The sequence below is a fragment of the Eublepharis macularius genome, chromosome 4 (assembly GCF_028583425.1).
Source record: "Eublepharis macularius isolate TG4126 chromosome 4, MPM_Emac_v1.0, whole genome shotgun sequence".
In the NCBI taxonomy this organism is placed as follows: Eukaryota; Metazoa; Chordata; class Lepidosauria; order Squamata; family Eublepharidae; genus Eublepharis; species Eublepharis macularius.
This window is the reverse complement of record NC_072793.1, coordinates 59,539,650-59,557,547: the sequence shown is the minus strand read 5'-3', so window position 1 is coordinate 59,557,547 and position 17,898 is coordinate 59,539,650. Positions and strand designations below refer to the sequence as shown.

General features: G+C 42.7%; 1 protein-coding gene across 1 annotated transcript; it reads left to right on the top strand.

Annotated features, from left to right (window-relative positions):
- Positions 1-13,729: 13,729 nt before the first annotated feature.
- Positions 13,730-17,599, top strand: LOC129327590 (sulfate transporter-like). The gene is made up of 2 exons (XM_054976344.1): positions 13,730-14,323; positions 16,007-17,599. Exons 1-2 carry the CDS (start codon positions 13,730-13,732, stop codon positions 17,597-17,599), a joined length of 2,187 nt encoding a protein of 728 aa, XP_054832319.1.
- Positions 17,600-17,898: the final 299 nt, after the last annotated feature.

Here is a 17,898-nt window from a genome sequence, read left to right as displayed (position 1 = left end):
TCCATCTCATATTCATTTGACTGTTGATGCTCTTTTGTCCTCAGCAACACCCAAAAGAAAGAACAAAAACATGAGGGGGTGCATGTCTTCGGCTAAATATAGTCCGAAATGTTTAACTGAAGACACTTCATCAAGCAGGCAATATCCTGTTATCTTGTATTGTTCAAGTTAATACTAGCTTCTTGGCTGTCTGAACCTGTTCCAGAATGGGAAACTATACAGTTCAGCAAGTTCATGCTGGCAGTGCTGAACTACTTTAGAAGACAACCCTCAAAACAAACATTCTGATGACAGATAATTCTGGTGACCTTTGCTTAGCATGTGATCGTAGGAAGTTAAATCCGACAGACATAAACTGTGTGAAGGTTATCTTTTTTTTAAAAAATGCTAATTATTGCATGATTTATGTAGTGATCTGATAGGTTATCAGGTAGACCCCATTTTTTCTTCAGATAGTTTAAACCAGGACCTGGATATCTTGCTGCTTGCAGTGTGAATAATACAGATATCTACAGACAGGGCCATGTGGAGAATTAGAACTATTGATAGTGAGAAATGACTCCAAGTACCAGAGTGTAAGGAAAAGGGCAATTAAAATTACAAATCTTTGAAACCATTCCATGTATTTATTTATTTTCTTTAAAAAATCTGAATAATAACATAAATAATAATAACATTCGAGTTATATACCGCCCTTCAGGACAACTTAATGCCCACTCAGAGCGGTTTACAAAGTATGCCATTATTATGCCCACAACAAAACACCCTGTGAGGTGGGTGGGGCTGAGAGAGCTCCAGAGAACTGTGACTAGCCCAAGGCCACCCAGCTGGCTTCAAGTGGAGGATAGGGGTGTGCAATTTGGGATTCTGATTTGGGTATTCTGAATCGGGATTCTGAATCGGAGATTGCCGAATCGATTCAGGATGTTTTGGGTCGAAAATTCTGCAGGAAGCTACAGCTTCTTGCTGGTGCTTTCGAAAGGGGAGGGGGGAGAAGGAGTAAGTGACTCACTACCTCCTCCTCACCTCTCCCCTCTTGCTAGAAAAGGCGGGAATCTTTGCTTGCTTTGCAAACTGCTTACATTGCATGACACTGCATTGCAAGGCAATGCATTGCAAGGCACTACATTGCAAGGCAATGCATTGTAAGGCAATGCAAAGCAAGCAAGAGATTCCCACCACAATTTCAGGTAGGGGAGGGGATGAATGGAGTAGGAGTACAATGGGGAGGAGGGAGGGAGATCAGGCAGGGGAGGGGGAAGTTAGGAATGTCCAATCCCACTGCTGCATCCTCCTTCCAGCCAATGGATTCTCTGGAAGAAAATGCAGCAGGGGATTTAAAATAGAGGCTGGACTTTGGGCCAGCTTCTGTTGCTTGCTGCTGGAGAGAGACTGAGAGAGAGACACTGCTTCTTCTCACTGTCTCTGCCTTAGCCAGACCTTCCTGGACTGGACTGGACTGAGTGGACTTCTGCCTGTGGACTTCTGCTGTGGATCATCTCACTCTGGGCTGGACATCAGGAGAGGACTAGTAGGAGAGATTTTTTATTTAGGGGAGAGATGGGAGGAAGGGAAGGGACAGAGTTTGTTTAAATTGATGCTGGGCCACTCTGCTTGTCTCTGGTTAAAAATGCTTCACTGTGACACTGGCTTTGCCTGCAAAGTGGGCCTGGGTCTTCTTGAGGCCTGGATTATTGTCCTCTGTTTTATCTTTTGGTGCCAGGGAAGCAAGGGGAGAGCATTTTTACTGGAAGATTGGCCACACTGCTTGCATGTTTGCTCTTACTCTGTGTCCTGCCTGTGCACAGTGGCTCTGGGCCTTGCCAGGTCACACATATGCCAACCCAGGCATGGATTGTTTTATCTTTTGGTGCCAGGGAAGCAAGGGGGGGGCATTTCCCTGGAGGATTGGCCACACTGCTTGCATGTTTGCTCTGTTTTTCTCTGTGACCTGCCTGTGCACAGTGGCTCTGGGCCTTGCCAGGTCACACCAATTCCAAGGCCTGGTGTTTTTTCACGTTTGGGGGGGAGTGCAGTTTATGGATCTCTATGCTAACCTCCCACCATTCTGTTCCTGGCCTAGAGAGACTACAGACTCTTGCTGCTGTGGTGGCTTGCAGATCCTTGTCTCGCCTGCTGCTGAGGAGAGGACTTTCTGCCCGCCTGTTTGCCTGACCATCGCTGGACTGCAGGACTGGTAAATCAGTCTGTGACTCGCTGGGTTTTACATTTGGGTGGGCATAGGGGTGGGTTCTTGCTTGCCTGGGTGGAGGGGAGGTACATTTTCCGAACACCACATCCACACCCCACACAGACACACAACAGAAAAGTTGTGAGGTTGGGGACAGTTGGGGATAATGCAGGTTGCCAGCTGATGATGAAGGAAACATTGGTGTCTCACAGATGTTTCCAGGTACAGCCTGAGGCTGGAAGGGGGTGGGGTGGGGTGGAAACCTCTGCAACACTGCTCCGAAAATGCCATTGTGTTGTGCCTGTGACTTTGCATGGTTATGCTTTGTGTTGTTTCCCCACTGGTTGAACTGAAAGCACAGCTGCAGGAAATGACAATGGTTCTGCTGGACCTGGTTGCAAGAGTTTCCCCCTATCAATTAGGTTTGGGAGGGATGGGTGATTGCCCTCATGCCCTCATGTGCCAAGAAATAAAGTGGTTTGGAAAAAAAACTGTGTTTGCGTGTGCGTGTGTTTTTGTTATTCTGTCCTTGGTTTCTGGAATGGAGGCTGTGGAAGCTAAAGCAGTTATAGAAATAAAGTGTTTTTGTCAGGAATTGTGTTTTTGTGATTCTTTGATGTGAAGTGAGTTGTGTTATTTTTGTGTAGGAGACTGCTGGCATGCCCTTTGGTGTGCCCTCCTGCTGTGTAACCTAAAGCTGTTAAAGAAAGAAATAGTTTTTGACTGCCATTGTGTTTTCGTGATTCTCTGATGTTAAATTAGTTGTGTTATTTTTCTGTGTGGGAGACTGCTGGTGTAATGTGTCACAATACTTTGCCTAACTGTACTTTGAAAGTTAGAAAATAAATTTTATTAAACTTTATTCAGTGTGTGTTTGTGTTTTATTCTTTGGCGTGCAGTTGGTTCCCATCATAGGGAACAATGGGCTGGCTGGCCAGCCATCTCTGTAGGTGGTGGGGGAATTTGGTTCAGGTGTGCTTTCACAGGGACAAGCTTGCACTCAGGAGTGTGCCCTCCATTATGGCACCCCTGGGATGTGCATAATTGCCCTGGGAAAGAGAGTTTAAAAGTTCCCACCATAGGGAACAATGGGGGACGGCTGGCCAGCCTGCTCCTGGGGTAGTGGCCGGTGTGGGAATGTTTGGGAGGGTGTCTTTGGATCTGTGTGGGGCTGTTGAGGTGTGGATTTAAAAGGGGGACTGTGCCTGTGGCCATAGATGCCACATTCCGTGTGTTCCTGCTGTGGGAGATTTTCCCATAACAGGAATCACTAGAGAGAATTGCTGGCCAGTGGGCACAGGGAAGGTTATGTTTTGGGGAGGGGGTGTGCAGTCTTTGGCAATTTGGGTGCAGGTGGACTGTGGCTGTGGCCATTAGCAGCCCCAATCCCATGTGTTTCTGCTGTGTGGAAGTCTTCCCCACAGTAGAAAGACATTAAGTGGTATGGCAACCACCTTTGGGGGGCCATAAAATGGCCCCCCCAAAGTGGGATCTGCTTGAGCCTTGGTGGAGGGTGGGAGGACAGGTGGGAGATGGGCCCCTGAAGGTTGGGGGCATTTTGCATGCAAAATACCACCCCTAGCCAGACAAGCCTCTTCTCCCCCCACATAGTGGAGTGGAGGTGGATAGAGGCACCTTCTTTGGGAGGCCATAAAATGGCCCCTCCAAAGTGCTATCTCCTTGAACCTTGGGGGAGGGTGGGAGGACAGGTGGGAGCAGGTCCCCTGAAAGTTGGGTGCATTTTGCTTGCAAAATGCCACCCCAAGCCACCTAGAAAGATGACGTTTTTCCCTTAGAGAATAAAGGAGAGTGTAGGAGGATGGGGGCACCTTCTTTGGGGGGGCATAACATGGCCCCCCAAAGTTCAATCTTTCTGAAACTTGGGGGGTAGTTAGAGGAGAGTTAGGAGAAGGTCCCCACCAAATTTGGTTTGATTCAGAGAGAACCCCCCCCCCAGGCTCCCAGAAAGCCGGGAGCAGGTTCCCCATTGAAAACAATGGCTGAATCTCTCTGAATCAAGCCGAATCAAGCCGAATTGTGTATGCCAAATCGGTTTTCTGAACCAATTTGGCATTTCCGAATCGGGTTTACCAAATCAGGCTTGCCCTGCACACCTCTAGTGGAGGAGTGGGAAATCAAACCCGGCTCTCCAGATTAGAGTCCCGCGCTCTTAACCACTACACCAAACTGCAGCTTGGAATGCTGACTTTATGCCCAATTAGGGCCACCAAATCAGCTAGCAGTTAAAAACAAAGCTTTATATAAAAATATATCATCAAATTAATTGAATAAAAATTAAAAACAAAACTAAAACACACATTAAAAGCACATAAAACAGTAATTAAAACATAGGGCAGGAAGGAGTTATCGTTGAGGGAATGTTTGATGAAAAAGAAGTCTCCACTTGCTAGTGGAAGATAGACAAATATATTTGGGGAGAGAACTCCATAGTTTTGGTACTGTGGTCAAGAAGCCCGTCCCTTGGGTTGCCATCCACAATCTTGGAAGATATTTGAAGTAGGGCCTCAAAAGATTACCTTAGCAGTCTTGTAGATTCATATGGAAATGGTCCTTCAGGTATGTTTGTACCAATCCTTATAGGTCAACATTAGCACCTTGAATTGAGCCTGGAAACAGATTGGGAGCCAGTGTAAATGGGCCAAGTCTGGGGTGATATGGTCCTTACAACCCACTCCAGTCAATATCCTGGCTGCGGCATCCCGCACTAGTTGGAGTTTCTGAATGTCTTTCAAGGGCAGCCCCACACAATGTGCATTGTAGTAACCTAATCTACTGTAGGTATAGTGGCTTCTTAACATTGTCATTCTTCACTTCCTAGAAGAGATTAACTTTGTGGAGCAAATTTTTGAAAAAGTAATCAATGTGTCAGTCCTTGGGAGGTAGAATCCCCCAGTTCTCCACAGCAAACATGCAGGTGTATTGGTTGAAGTAACTTTATTAGAGATCCAGCAAGTTCAAGGTGCTCAGACAAGTGCATTGGCAGAAGTGATATAACTGGGGTTGGTGATGTTAGTTATAGGGAACGTTCCCGCCATCAGGATAGAGGCCATTAAAATGTTTGGGCACGAAAGAGCCAGGGGGGTTGTCAGGGAAGAGCTATGTTTAGACTAGAGAGAACAAAGAATGAAATCATCTTAGTTCCCAAGAAAGATACATTTCAAGCTGGCCGCAACCAGGCTTCAAGGACACTTCTGGAAGCAGCGGGGAAAGAGAAAGTACATACTTGAAAGATAACCTACTGCTTTAACATCAATAAGAAACTTCTCATGCCCTCAGAGGACCAGTGCAGAACGCAGAATACATTCATGGCAGATATGCAGACAGGCACATATGACACAGTGAGAATTGTGAACCACCCCCATATGAAATTCTCAAGCCTTTCTTTGTTTATTCAGAAGTAAATTCCCATTGGCCAGTGCTTGAGATTGCTGTCCGAACAAAGAAGCAAGAGTTATAGCAACGGTTAAACATTTCACATTTTCTTCTCCACTGGAAATCCCCCCCTCCTTTCAAAACTGCTTTGTTCCATCCTCATTCAAACCAAAGTTGTGGGCCACAGGGAAGTTGTACCATGCCAGAAGTGCCCAGGACAAGGACTAAAATCAATAAGAGAAACCCAGATGACAAAAAGAATATTCCTCATGATTGATAACAGAGAATGTTTGTACGGTTGGCAGTCATTCTGATCTGTGGATGCTCTCCTAAAAGTGCCTTTACTTGCTGGAGAGAAATAACAGCACTAATGTCATGAATGAATGTATCGATAATAAAAGTAAATGGAGTAGATGATACTGCTCTCTAAATACAACATCTCTTTACTCACCAGATCTGGAACATCTTTTATACTAGAAGCCTTTCCCCCCCTTCCTGTTAAATAGGAGTCCCTGCCTTGTGCCTACAGGCATACTGGGAATTTTGAGAAAGGGTAATGGCCACCACTACAAAAGGGGGCAAAGTACAAAATAGCTGCCATGGGAGGAGGTCTATGCTTTGGGGAAGAGATGCTGTTTGATTTCAGTTTTCAAAAAAAAAAAAAGGAGGGTTGCTTGGCCACAGAGAGAAGTTACAAAGTCCAGAGATGTAAGAAAATCTATGTCTTAGGCCAAGCCAAGAGCACATAGCTATAACACACCTGCCTGGGTTGCAAAATAGAAAAGAGTCTAGTAGCACCTTTAAGACTAATCAACTTTACTGCAGCATAAGCTTTCGAGAACCACAGTTCTCTTCGTCAGATGAATGGAGGGTAAGAAGAATCTGGTCAGATATATAGGTGGAGAGGGGAGGGAGGAGTAGATGCAATCAGTAGCTTCTGATAATGAGATCAGTTACTTCTGATAATAAGATAACCATTCATAGTCCCTATTCAATCCAAGCCTGACTGAGTCAAATTTACATATGGTGCTACAGTAAAGTTGGTTAGTCTTAAAGGTGCTACTGGACTCTTTTCTATTTTGCTATTACAGACTAACACAGCTAACTCCGCTGGATCTATGCCTGGGATGAGCTCAGTACTTTGCTGGTCATGTAGCTGGTAGGACGTGACCCAGAACTGTTTCATTCAAGACCAGTTGGAGTCTATCCACTAGATTCAAGAAGCAAACAGGCACCAGGAAATACAGCATAACATATCATGGTGTCCGGAAGAACCATGTCAGGGATCACTGCTGTAAAGAACCGCTTAAAGACCTGTATAAATGCATACATGGATTTGTATGGTAAAAATGTTGGTTGGATCTTGCAGAACATTTGCACAGATGGAAGGGGAGATATTTTTGTGGATTCCACCCTCCCACTGCAGACCTCTAACCCCCTATCTCCCCCCCCTTGTTCCTGGAACTCCCCCAGGAGCAGCATTTGGAAGGCATTATGGGCTGCAGCAAGAGGGGAGAGGCAAGGAGGTCATGCTACAAGGAAGGAAATGCTTCTGTCAATGGAAATTTGCAGCTGGATCCAAGCCTTTATTTGTTATATTTAGCATTTGTATCATTTCCAGGAACAATTCTCCTGGCAGGTTGCCTAGGGCTAATCCTTCTAATCCTTCAGAAATGTTATCTAAAGCAGGTGGCTGGAACATTAATGTTTCATTTGTTGCTTGTGTCTGTGGGGGAAAACGTCTGCCCGAACTTTTGCCCTAATTAAAATTAAGGTGATAGGTTTTAATTCAGAAAATCCACTTTCATTTAAGATCATTCATACAGCTGGAGCCTGGAATTGTCAGGATTAGGCAGCTGCCAGAGCCCACTAGCTATGCCTCCACCACTTGTAGCAAATGTACATATTGTGTTATGAAACAGCACAAACAGACACATCTGTGCTTAAGTAGGAACTATTGATTTACAAAAAAAAACCCCTCTCTGAACAATTCAGGGAAAAACTTAGGATGCACAGAGAACTAACAAAATATTTATGCTTGTGCCCGTAGGGGGGCATTTTTTAAACAAGTGTATGGGTTTTTAAACAAGTGTATGTAAGCGCTAGCCTTACATAATTGCACTCCACTATTGGAAGCATTTTTTCCCTCCTAATTGAGCTCCAATGTTGGAAGTCAACAGAGATGGGAGAAGAATGCTGAAAGAAGCAGATTGTGGTGAGGTAAGTCATGAGAGGGGACAAGATTTGCATCCTCCATATTTGTTTTAAAAAACTACCACCCAGCACCCATGAGAAAAACCCTAGGAAGGAGGCAAAAAGGTCATTAACATAAGTCATGCCTCACTGCATCTGCTCTGCAAGTTGGGATTTTAAGTGTCTATACAATGGGGCCACTTTATCTGCCTGGAATTTGAGATGAGAAGCACAGGGGGACTTACAGCTAGAAAATGCATTTCCCATTGACATGGAAGCAATTATTGGTTTGATTTCTTAATGTGACTAGCTTTGAATTCTGGTATTAAAAAGCCTAACTCAGGTTTCTAAAATAACCTAAGTGTGAAGCAGACAACATTTTTACTCCTAGTATGCTGCTTATTCTCAGTGCTGCAAAACCGCTGGAGCTCAGTAATGGTGATCTGCCATAAAGTACTACTGCTGCTGAAAAATGGTAAGACTCAACAAGCTATTTGAAGACCTTTTTCAAAGTTGGCACTGGAGCTGCCCAATATGAACACACTGATTTTTTCCACGCTGAGATGAGTCTCTCTACATGAGACATCTTACACGGGATGCTCAAGAGTAGGGAGATGCAATGTTAGCTGAAAAGTGTAGTTTAAAAAGACAGAATTGGTGGAGATCACGAGGGTTTTTTAATTTGTTAATTGTTTGTTAATTTCATCTTCGCCTTCTGAAGGCCCTGTCAATTTCACTTCTGAAATCAACAAACCCTCTGAGGAGCAATCTCCGCTCATTCTGTCTTTTTAACTACCCTCCTGTAGAGAGGTGAAATTGACAGAGCCTTTGGGGAGGTGAAGATTAAACTACGCTTCCCAGCTAACATTGTGTCTCCCCACACTTGAGTGTCCCATGTAAGATGTCTTGTGTAGAGAGACTCTCAAGAAGCTGGGTAGAGACAGTGTGTTGACCCACTGGGCAGGAGCACACTGGCCCTGCCTCCGTCTCCACACAATTGCCTGGTTGTCTGCAGAGTGCAATTGCGCAGAATATGGCTGAACATGGGAAGGGTGTGTATAAGCAGCCGCTTCCCCTATGTATTCACATTCTGCAGATGAGGCAATTGTGGGGTGGGGTGGAGCCAGCACACTTGTACCTGGTTTCCCTTCCAGCCTAATGAGTCAACAAATGGGGGAGCCCTCTATACCTAGTTATAAAATGTGTACTTTAAAACATTTGATTCACAAGAGGATCTTTTCTGATATGAACAAGGAAACCATGATATATGCAGTGACTTCTCAGACCATGTAGCCTTTGGTGAAAAAAAATGTTGTGCTGCTACTAAACATTACAAAGTACACATTTTTTTCAGACACAGATAGGTGGATAAAAGAGGCCATGGCTCAGTGATTCAGCACCTGCGGTGAAAGCCAAAAATTCCCAATTCAATGTCCAATTAAAGGATCTCAGGCTTGAGCTACCCATGAAGAGCAATGAGGTGCTTATACTAAGGCAATGGTAGAATGAACTGTATTACAGCAGCTGAAAGCCTACATTATTCAATTTTCCGCAACATCACTAACTGGCAAGTTAGCACTGCTTGTGCTAGAACTTTACTCTGTAGATTTTATTTTTAAAAATTTACAGGGAGTTTTATATGTTGTAATAATTAGAACTGTGACTTTCTCCACCTGTAGTTTAAATATATTCCATCCTACTGCCTCGTGTAGATTAGGTCTAAGAGTGAAGTGAGAATAAGGCAGTAGATTCCCAAGATGGTAAAATGAACTCTACATCTTTAAAGTACAGTTGCAGAACTGCATTTTTAACTGTGAGTTTAGGAAACAAAGCAACATACAAATAAAAATTAGTACAGTAAGGATCATGAGGGACTAGTCATGTCCTGCAAGCTGCACCAATGATCATTGGGGGGGGGGGTACATGTGGCCTCTTCCTCTGCACAATCACAGTCCACAGACAATTGTGTGTAAGCAAGGGGTAGGGCCAGTGTGCTCCTGCGTAGTCTCCCTCTCTGCACGATGAGTCAACACAATGGCTCTACTCAGCTTCTCAGTGTTGGAAAAAATCAAGAAGACTGGAAAGGCAGGACTTCCCCAAATGGCATCCTTCAATGCTGCAATGTCATTTCTAGCTGCATTACTGGAAATGGTCAGCACATCTCAGGATGCTCTAGGATTCACCCAAAAGTCTATGGTAAAAACTATAGAGCTTGGGGGGAATCCTAGAGCACTGCACAATGCTGTTACATCGCTTACAGTTACACTACTGGAAGTGACATCACGGCTCCATGGTGTGCCATTTTGCCCATCCTATTTCTCTCCCCACTGCCTTATTGAGCAGCTAACTTAGAATGGAAACATTTTCTCTGCTAAACTACATGATTTTTTACATGAAACAATATTCAGAAATGACCTCCCCCCCAAATACTCTGAAATGGTACAATCCATTCTACCACCTCAGGAGTCTACTAACCCATTCTGCTTAATGTGTAGTCCTGGTCTCCACCTTAGTCTCAGACAACTTACCATGTTCCCAGTTCTAAGGTGATGTCTAGCAGGAGTATTTGCCAATGGTAATGGGTGCCAACTGTGAGATGAAAAATTCCTGGAGATTTGAGGGTAGAGCCTGAGGAGGGTTGGCTTTGGGGAGGGGAGGGGCTTCAGTGGAGTATAATGCCATAGAGTCTAGTCAGGGGGCTTTTGTTGTTTTGTTTTATTTTAAAAATCTGTCAGATCTTTATTTTCTTCTCTTAGCTCCAAAACTGACTCTAAAACTGCAGGGAGTAGCTTTCTCTCAAAAACATTTATGCAGCTTCGTAAATTTCCACTTCAAGGTACGTAAAGAAGTTTGGTTGCTTCTATAGTTGGGCTAATCCTGTTACAGGAAAGGGCTTTCAGATCTGAAGTATTTCCAGAGAAGCATAAGCCCTCATATCTCTTGTTCAAGAAGCTAAGTGCTAAATATATTTGCATACAAAGCTCCATGTTAGTTTTGAAAAACAACCCTCAGCCGTCACAGCAAACAAAGGTGCCAATATTGTCTTTCCTGTTAAGTTTCTGATAAGCACCTAAAATTGTGTGCTTGTGGTGAGAGAGTAATCTTTCTCTTCTTTGATCACAAAGAATCCAACATCAGCTTCAGCACTAAACTCCCTCTATGTTTGTACATGTACCTGCTTTCCCCTGTTTTTCTCTGGATTTTTGTGAATCAAGTCTGAAATTTCTCCTTCCCGTTTCTCTCCAAAAAAATAGGAGAAAGGAATTATAAGATAACCACAAGAACAACTACCTTTTGTTTAGCAAACAAAATCTAGAGATCCTGGCAGTTGTGTATCGTTTATGATTGCTATTTATTTAAACTTTTAAAATCATTATTAGTGGGTAGGACAAGTTTCCATAAAAATATTCCCCTTAAATGATGTTTGTTTTCAAAACAGAGCTGAGGGTGGCTGGGCAATGAGTTGTGGTAACGTGAGAGAAGATAAAAGGGCCACTGGACTGGATTCGAGATCGCACGACTTCTTGTGTTGGAATGGTCAAGAGGAGACAGAGAACACCACAGGTTTGAAGCATTGTAATTTAGGCTGTGATTTTTTTTTCTTCCTTCTGTTTTCAGGATTTGATGACTTGGTGGAGGCAACTCAAAGGCCTGCATTGGAGAAGAAAGCGATGTATGTTCCAACTGTTCTGTGCCTGCCTCTAGCAAAACACTGCACATATTTTGTCATTTGCTGAGATGTTAAGGGTGCTTAATTTTGTGTGTGTGTGTGTGTGTGTGCATGCATGCACAAAGAGTTCCTCAAGGGCCAGCCCATTCTCACTCTCTCTTGGATGTCTAGAAATTAAATCTCTAAGGGAGGAGAATCTTGCCAATAAATTGTAAAGCATATATTGTACCAGGGCTTTTTTTCTGGGAAAAGAGGTGGGGGAACTCAGTGGGTTGCCCTAGGAGAAAATGGTCACATGGCTGGTAGCCCCGCCCCCTGATCTCCAGACAGAGGGGAGTTTAGATTGCCCTCCGCGCTGCTCAGTGGCGCGGAGGGCAATCTCAACTCCCCTCTGTCTGGAGATCAGGGGGCGGGGCCACCAGCCATGTGACCATTTTCAAGAGGTTCCGGAACTCCATTCCCCCGCGTTCCTGCTGAAAAAAAGCCCTGTATTGTACTATGTAATGGGCTCTGCAATGGAAATAAAAGTGTGGAAGAGTACACTGGAAGTCTAAAAAAGAACAGGAAGTCTACTCTTCCCCCCCTCAAATTGATTGCAAATATTACAAAATAAATTACAAAAGAAAAAAGGAGAAAACTACTGGGAAGTCTTAAGCCAAATGTACAGCCACAAACTCCATTCAAGATAAAATATCATTCTTCCAAGAAAAAGCCACTCATGTTAAGCTAGGCATGAGTGCTGAAGTAGAAACTAGAACTGAAGGACAAAGAGAACTTTGGGAATGGAAAGCTGCCCAGCCATAAAAGCAGGGGCAAAAAAGTTGATTCTGGAGTCCTTCATGAGAGGTGATAGAAGGCTAATCTCATTCTCATGTGTGGCTATAGAGGGGATAAAGGTTTATATTTTGATGGTGATATGAGGTTGCCTTTTACTGGACCAAGTGGGTTAGAAAATAGTCTTGGATCTTTGCAGAAATTAGTCAGTCAAAGCAGGATAATTAATAATACTGATATTCCATACCAACAATATTTGATTAACTACAGGTGCAAATTAGTTTTAGATGGGTAGCCATGTTGATTTGCAGTAGAAAAATAGGATAATTAATAAGTCAGAAATTATCCATCAACTAATAGTTTTATGAGACAAAAAGAGGTTTAAAAAATTGAGCCTCATCAGCATGTTACTTTCATATTTTGGAGACTCAAGAAGAGTATTGAACATAAGTATGAAAGATAGTATGTAAAATGGCAGTATCATAAGCACCAGCATAGATGTTCACTTTAGCTCATCATTCTGGTCACAAGCCAGATCTGCATGCTGCTCCTTCATAAATTACATTTGCTCCAAACTTTGAAGAGAAGTAACGTTCCTACTAACCCCTGGGAGAAGTGTAATGCAAATTGCCCACAGTGATCACAGGATACAGTAATGAATAAAGACCTTGAAATTATTGAACTATTTCATTTAAAATAAAAATGATATGCATTTCAATTGTTGGGGTCTATAGATTATCTTTTATTACAAAGACTTTGAGTTTTGTTGGGAGAAATAATCTGCCAAGATTATGTTAATTTATTTGTTTTAAGTGAAACATGCAGAATTTCTGAATGGTTAAAACCAGTTTATTTAATCTTAATCCACAAGGGGCTAGAGACCTCTCAGCAATTACAAAAAGGTCATCTAAACCCATACATTTCATAAATACTAACACAAAGGATCAGATTATTAATAATTTATCATTCTCCTTTTTGAAATATCAGACATTTTTTCCAAGAGACAACATATAGGAAGCCGTGGCCTTCAGTGTGCAAGACCTGAGCAAGGCTGTCAATGAAAGGATGTTTTGGAGGGCATAAGATTGCCGTAAACCAGAAGCAATTTAATTACACATAACACACACACCCCAAAAAGGCATTTCTGAATGATCTAGCTGAAGGACTGTTTTATAGCACCATAAAAAAGGAAAAAGCTGATTAACATTGTTCTATAGCTGTTTAATCTGTACAGGTATAATCTCTACCTACTTCGTACACTCCTAAGTAGTATTATTGTAAAACACTTCACAAATCCTAGGGGTAGAAAGCATCTTAGTTTCATTCATAACAAATTCATTCAGGAGGATTTTCATGGCTGTTTTAATATGCATCAAAGCTTCAGTGCGGAATATGAAAGGCTCTGCATGAGATTCAGGAGTTGTAATCTTCACACAGGGCATCATCAACAGTATACCAGTTAATTGACCCCCATCATTATTAATATATGTTTCAGCTATCTTGGAGCGATGGAGAGTTGCACTACCGAGCACAGCAGTGATATGCTAAATTCCCATTTGCCAGAGTCAAGTTCTCATTACATACCTGTCAAGCTAGAAGAGTATGAACCACCAGTCTTCAGTGCCAAGAAGCTCCTCAAAAAAGCCAAGGAGAGCTGCCAGTGTGACCGTCGAAGCATTGTCACTTTCTTCCTCAAGCTGTTCCCCATATTTGAGTGGCTTCCTCGTTACAGCATCAAGACGCAGCTGCTTGGCGATATCATCTCTGGCTTACTGGTTGGGATAGTTGCCATCCCACAGTCAATCTCCTATTCTATCCTAGCAAGCCAGGATCCTATTTATGGGCTCTACACAAACTTCTTCAGCGCCATTATCTACTTTTTCATGGCTACCTCACATCATAATTGTGTAGGCTCTTTTGGGGTTCTTTGCCTGATGATCGGGGAATCTGTAAATCGGCAACTCAAGCTAGCAGGATTTGAATCTGGAGTTGGTGCTTCCTCACTGGAAAATGTCACATTGAACGGAACAGTTGCTTGTGACAAAAGTTGTTATGCTATCACTGTGGCAACCACTTTAACTTTTTTAGTTGGCCTTTACCAGGTATGGAGTTTTGTTAGCTTTTGTGACATTGCTGTCTGTGTTCTTGTCCATGCTAAAGTTCTCTTAAAATGCAGGTATTTCTTTATTATTGTATTTCTGTAACCACTTTTTAGGACAAATGTTTCCAAAGTGGTCTCTATTTACAAAATTGTAGTGATAAGAGCTGGAGAGAGGGGCAAAGGCACAGTAAAAATGTGCTTGGCTATTCCCTGCCTCCCACCAATGGGCCAAGAGAGACTTTTAGGGCACTTAAATCTAAGACTTGATTCAGGTCAAAGGGAGGCACACTTTCCAATACATCTAAAAGATTTTTTGTGTGGTCGAGGACTTGTCTTTATACTAGTTGAGCCCCATAGTTGCTTTGAGTAGTGTGGGCTTGGCTGTTTGGGATCTACATGACAGATGGAGCAAAAATGGATTAACTCTGCTGTACTTGAAATTCTTGGGATACTACTTTAGCCACAGTAGCACAAGGAGGTAAGAAAGGGGACAGTCCAATGCTCTGTATTTCTTTGCACATGACTATTCCTTAGAGCTATTCTCTACTAAGCTCCCTGTTTTTACAGATTTAGTGAGTGTTGCAATGCCAACAATTAAATGGGATTAGGTATTGTCCAAATAAATGTTTGAAATCTGTTGATAACATTGTTATAGTTATTATGAAGTGAAAAAAAAAGTAACTTAAGTGGTGGCTAGGCAAGTGATTGTGACTACTTTTCAGATATATGGGGAGGGTGGGGTTTTTTTTGCAATTTAATTTTGAATAAAAGAATCAGTCTTTAAACTTTGTTATGAAATCTCCCCTCCCCTCCAAGCAAACATAAGCCTTTGTTTGTCCTGCTATGGTTAAAGCCACAGAACTGAACAGCCTGGTTGTGTTTTCCTAAATATATAAAGGATCTAGAAGGAATGGCTTCTCATATTACAATCTCTAGATGTTCATATATGCATTTTCAATTTATAATGACAAGAGCATCAAACGTTGCCTTGCACGTGTAATCAGTAAGTCAAATATCCTAGACAGAACTATCTATACATTACATTTCCCCTATCCTTCCTCCATAGAACTCAGAGAGGCCTACTTAAGTTCTCCTCCATTTTATCCTCAGAACAGCCTTGTAAAATACATAGAATGACTGACCTAAGGTCATCTAACAGGTTTTGTGGCTGAGCAAGGATTTGAACTCAGGTCTCCCACAGTCCAAATATGACACCCTAACTACTATGCCAGGCTGGCTCTGCAGAACTGTCATATCACCTCGTATCAAGCACAAAGCTGATTTGCATATTCAGCTGAAAAGGTTCAGAGACCCAAGTGGCTGCAGCATGCCCCAGTCTCAAAAACTGCTGCTGCCTGTACCTATGATGAACTGGTCCATAGAAGGACATTCCTGGGAATAAGAGGAGACTGCTTGTGCAGACAAAAGGTGCATTATGCCACTCATTCTGAAAAAGGAACAGTAGAAAAAGGCTTGTGCCATCCTCCCCTAACTTCAGTGATAATTCTTCATAATATTTTCCTTCAAGGTATATTTTGATGCAGCTGTGACTGTAATTGTTCATGGTCACCTTCCTTGTCTCAAAACAGCAGTTAGTTCCTTTCTGACTGAACAGAGAACAAATGCAAGTAGTGATATTTCATTTCTCCTTGTAATTCAGATTCATTGATACTTTTGCTTTCAGATTCTTCTCGGAGTTTTCCAACTGGGCTTCATCTCCACATATCTTTCAGAACCCCTCCTAAGTGGCTTTGTGACTGGATCCTCCCTGACTATCCTTACTTCCCAAATGAATCTCCTACTGGGTCTAAAAATTCCTCGCCATGATGGCATGGGGTCTTTTATCCTAACATGGATTGAGATCTTCAAATACATCCAGCAGACTAATATTTGTGACCTGGTCACCAGCCTGATTGCTCTCATCCTCATTGTGCCAATAAAGGAAATCAATAGCTTGTATAAGGATAAGATGAAAGCTCCCTTTCCTATGGAACTTCTGGTGGTCATTGCAGGCACTCTGCTGTCATACTTTTTTAATTTCAAAGAACGATACAAATCTAACATCTGTGGCAACATCCCCACTGGTTTCAAGCAACCTGTTGTACCAGATATGAGCCTTTTGCCAAATGTGGCCCTCGATGCTCTGCCCATTGCCATAATTGGTTTTGCAATGACAGTCTCACTATCAGAAATATTTGGCAAGAAGCATGGATACCCAGTGCGAGCCAACCAAGAAATGATTGCTATTGGCATGGGAAACCTGATCCCATCTTTCTTCTACTGCTTTGCGAGCTGTGCAGCTTTATCAAAGACCTTGCTGAAAGAATCCACAGGATGCCATACTCAGATCTCAAGTCTGATATCTTCCTTTGTGTTGCTCCTGGTGTTGCTATGGATTGCCCCACTTTTCTACTCACTGCAAACCTGTATCCTGGGGGTGGTTACTATTGTTAACCTCCGTGGTGGCTTAAGGAAGTTTTTTGATACTCCCAAGATGTGGCGAATTAGTAAGATAGATACTGTGATCTGGTGGGTCACCATGCTGTCCTCATCATTGGTTTCCACAGAGTTGGGCCTTCTGATAGGGGTCTGTTTTTCTCTCCTCTGCATAATTTTCCGGACCCAAAGGCCCCGAGCCACCCTTTTAGGAAAAGTGAGTGACTCAGAAATCTATGAGGACCAGTTCACTTATAAGAAGATCAACAGTATTGCCAATATCAAAATCTACCGCTTTGATACCTCCCTTTACTATGCAAACAAGGACTACTTCAAAAGATCACTCTTCCAAAAAACAGGAGTAAATCCTTCCTTGATTGCTGCCATGCAGCAAAAAGGTAAAGAAAAAAATGAAAACTGCTTTTCATTCAAGTTTAACTGCCGAAAGGTCACCAAGAAGGAAGCCAAGAAAGCTTCAACAGATGTTCCTGTGCCATCCATTGATATGCACACCTTAATAATTGACTGTGGTGCCATGCAGTTTTTAGACAGTGTGGGCTTGAGTGTGCTGAAAGAGACTCGTCAAGACTATAAGAAAATAGGTATCCAGGTCCTGTTGGCCAATTGTAACCCGTCTCTCCGCCACTTACTCCAAGCAGGTGGTTGGCTCACTGGGATGGAGGATTCAGAGCTACTGCCCTTTCATAGTATACATGCTGCTGTGCAGTTTGCTGTGAAACAGTCCCAAGCTCAGAGGAAGAGTAAAGTGGTTAAAGATTCTTTCCTCAGCTCTGAGGCCCAGGACCTCTCAAAAGATTCAAGTTTGGATGAACCCCTGTAGACTTGGGCAGACCAGGCTGTGTATTCACTAGAAACCTATTTAATATTGATTTCAGTTGGAGCAAATAATCAGCTCTGACTTCCATAAATATCAATTTATCTAATTCTCAACACAACCCTATTTGTGGATACTTAAATCCAAAGACTGGGGCCATGAACAGACAAAACAAATCTTTCTACAAACCTAAGAAAAGCCCTATGTTTGCAGAAAAATGAAATCTAAAAAAATAAATTAATTAACCCCACCAAACAACAGAAGAAGCACCTGTCACTTTAAGAAATGAATCCCTTCAGTGGCAG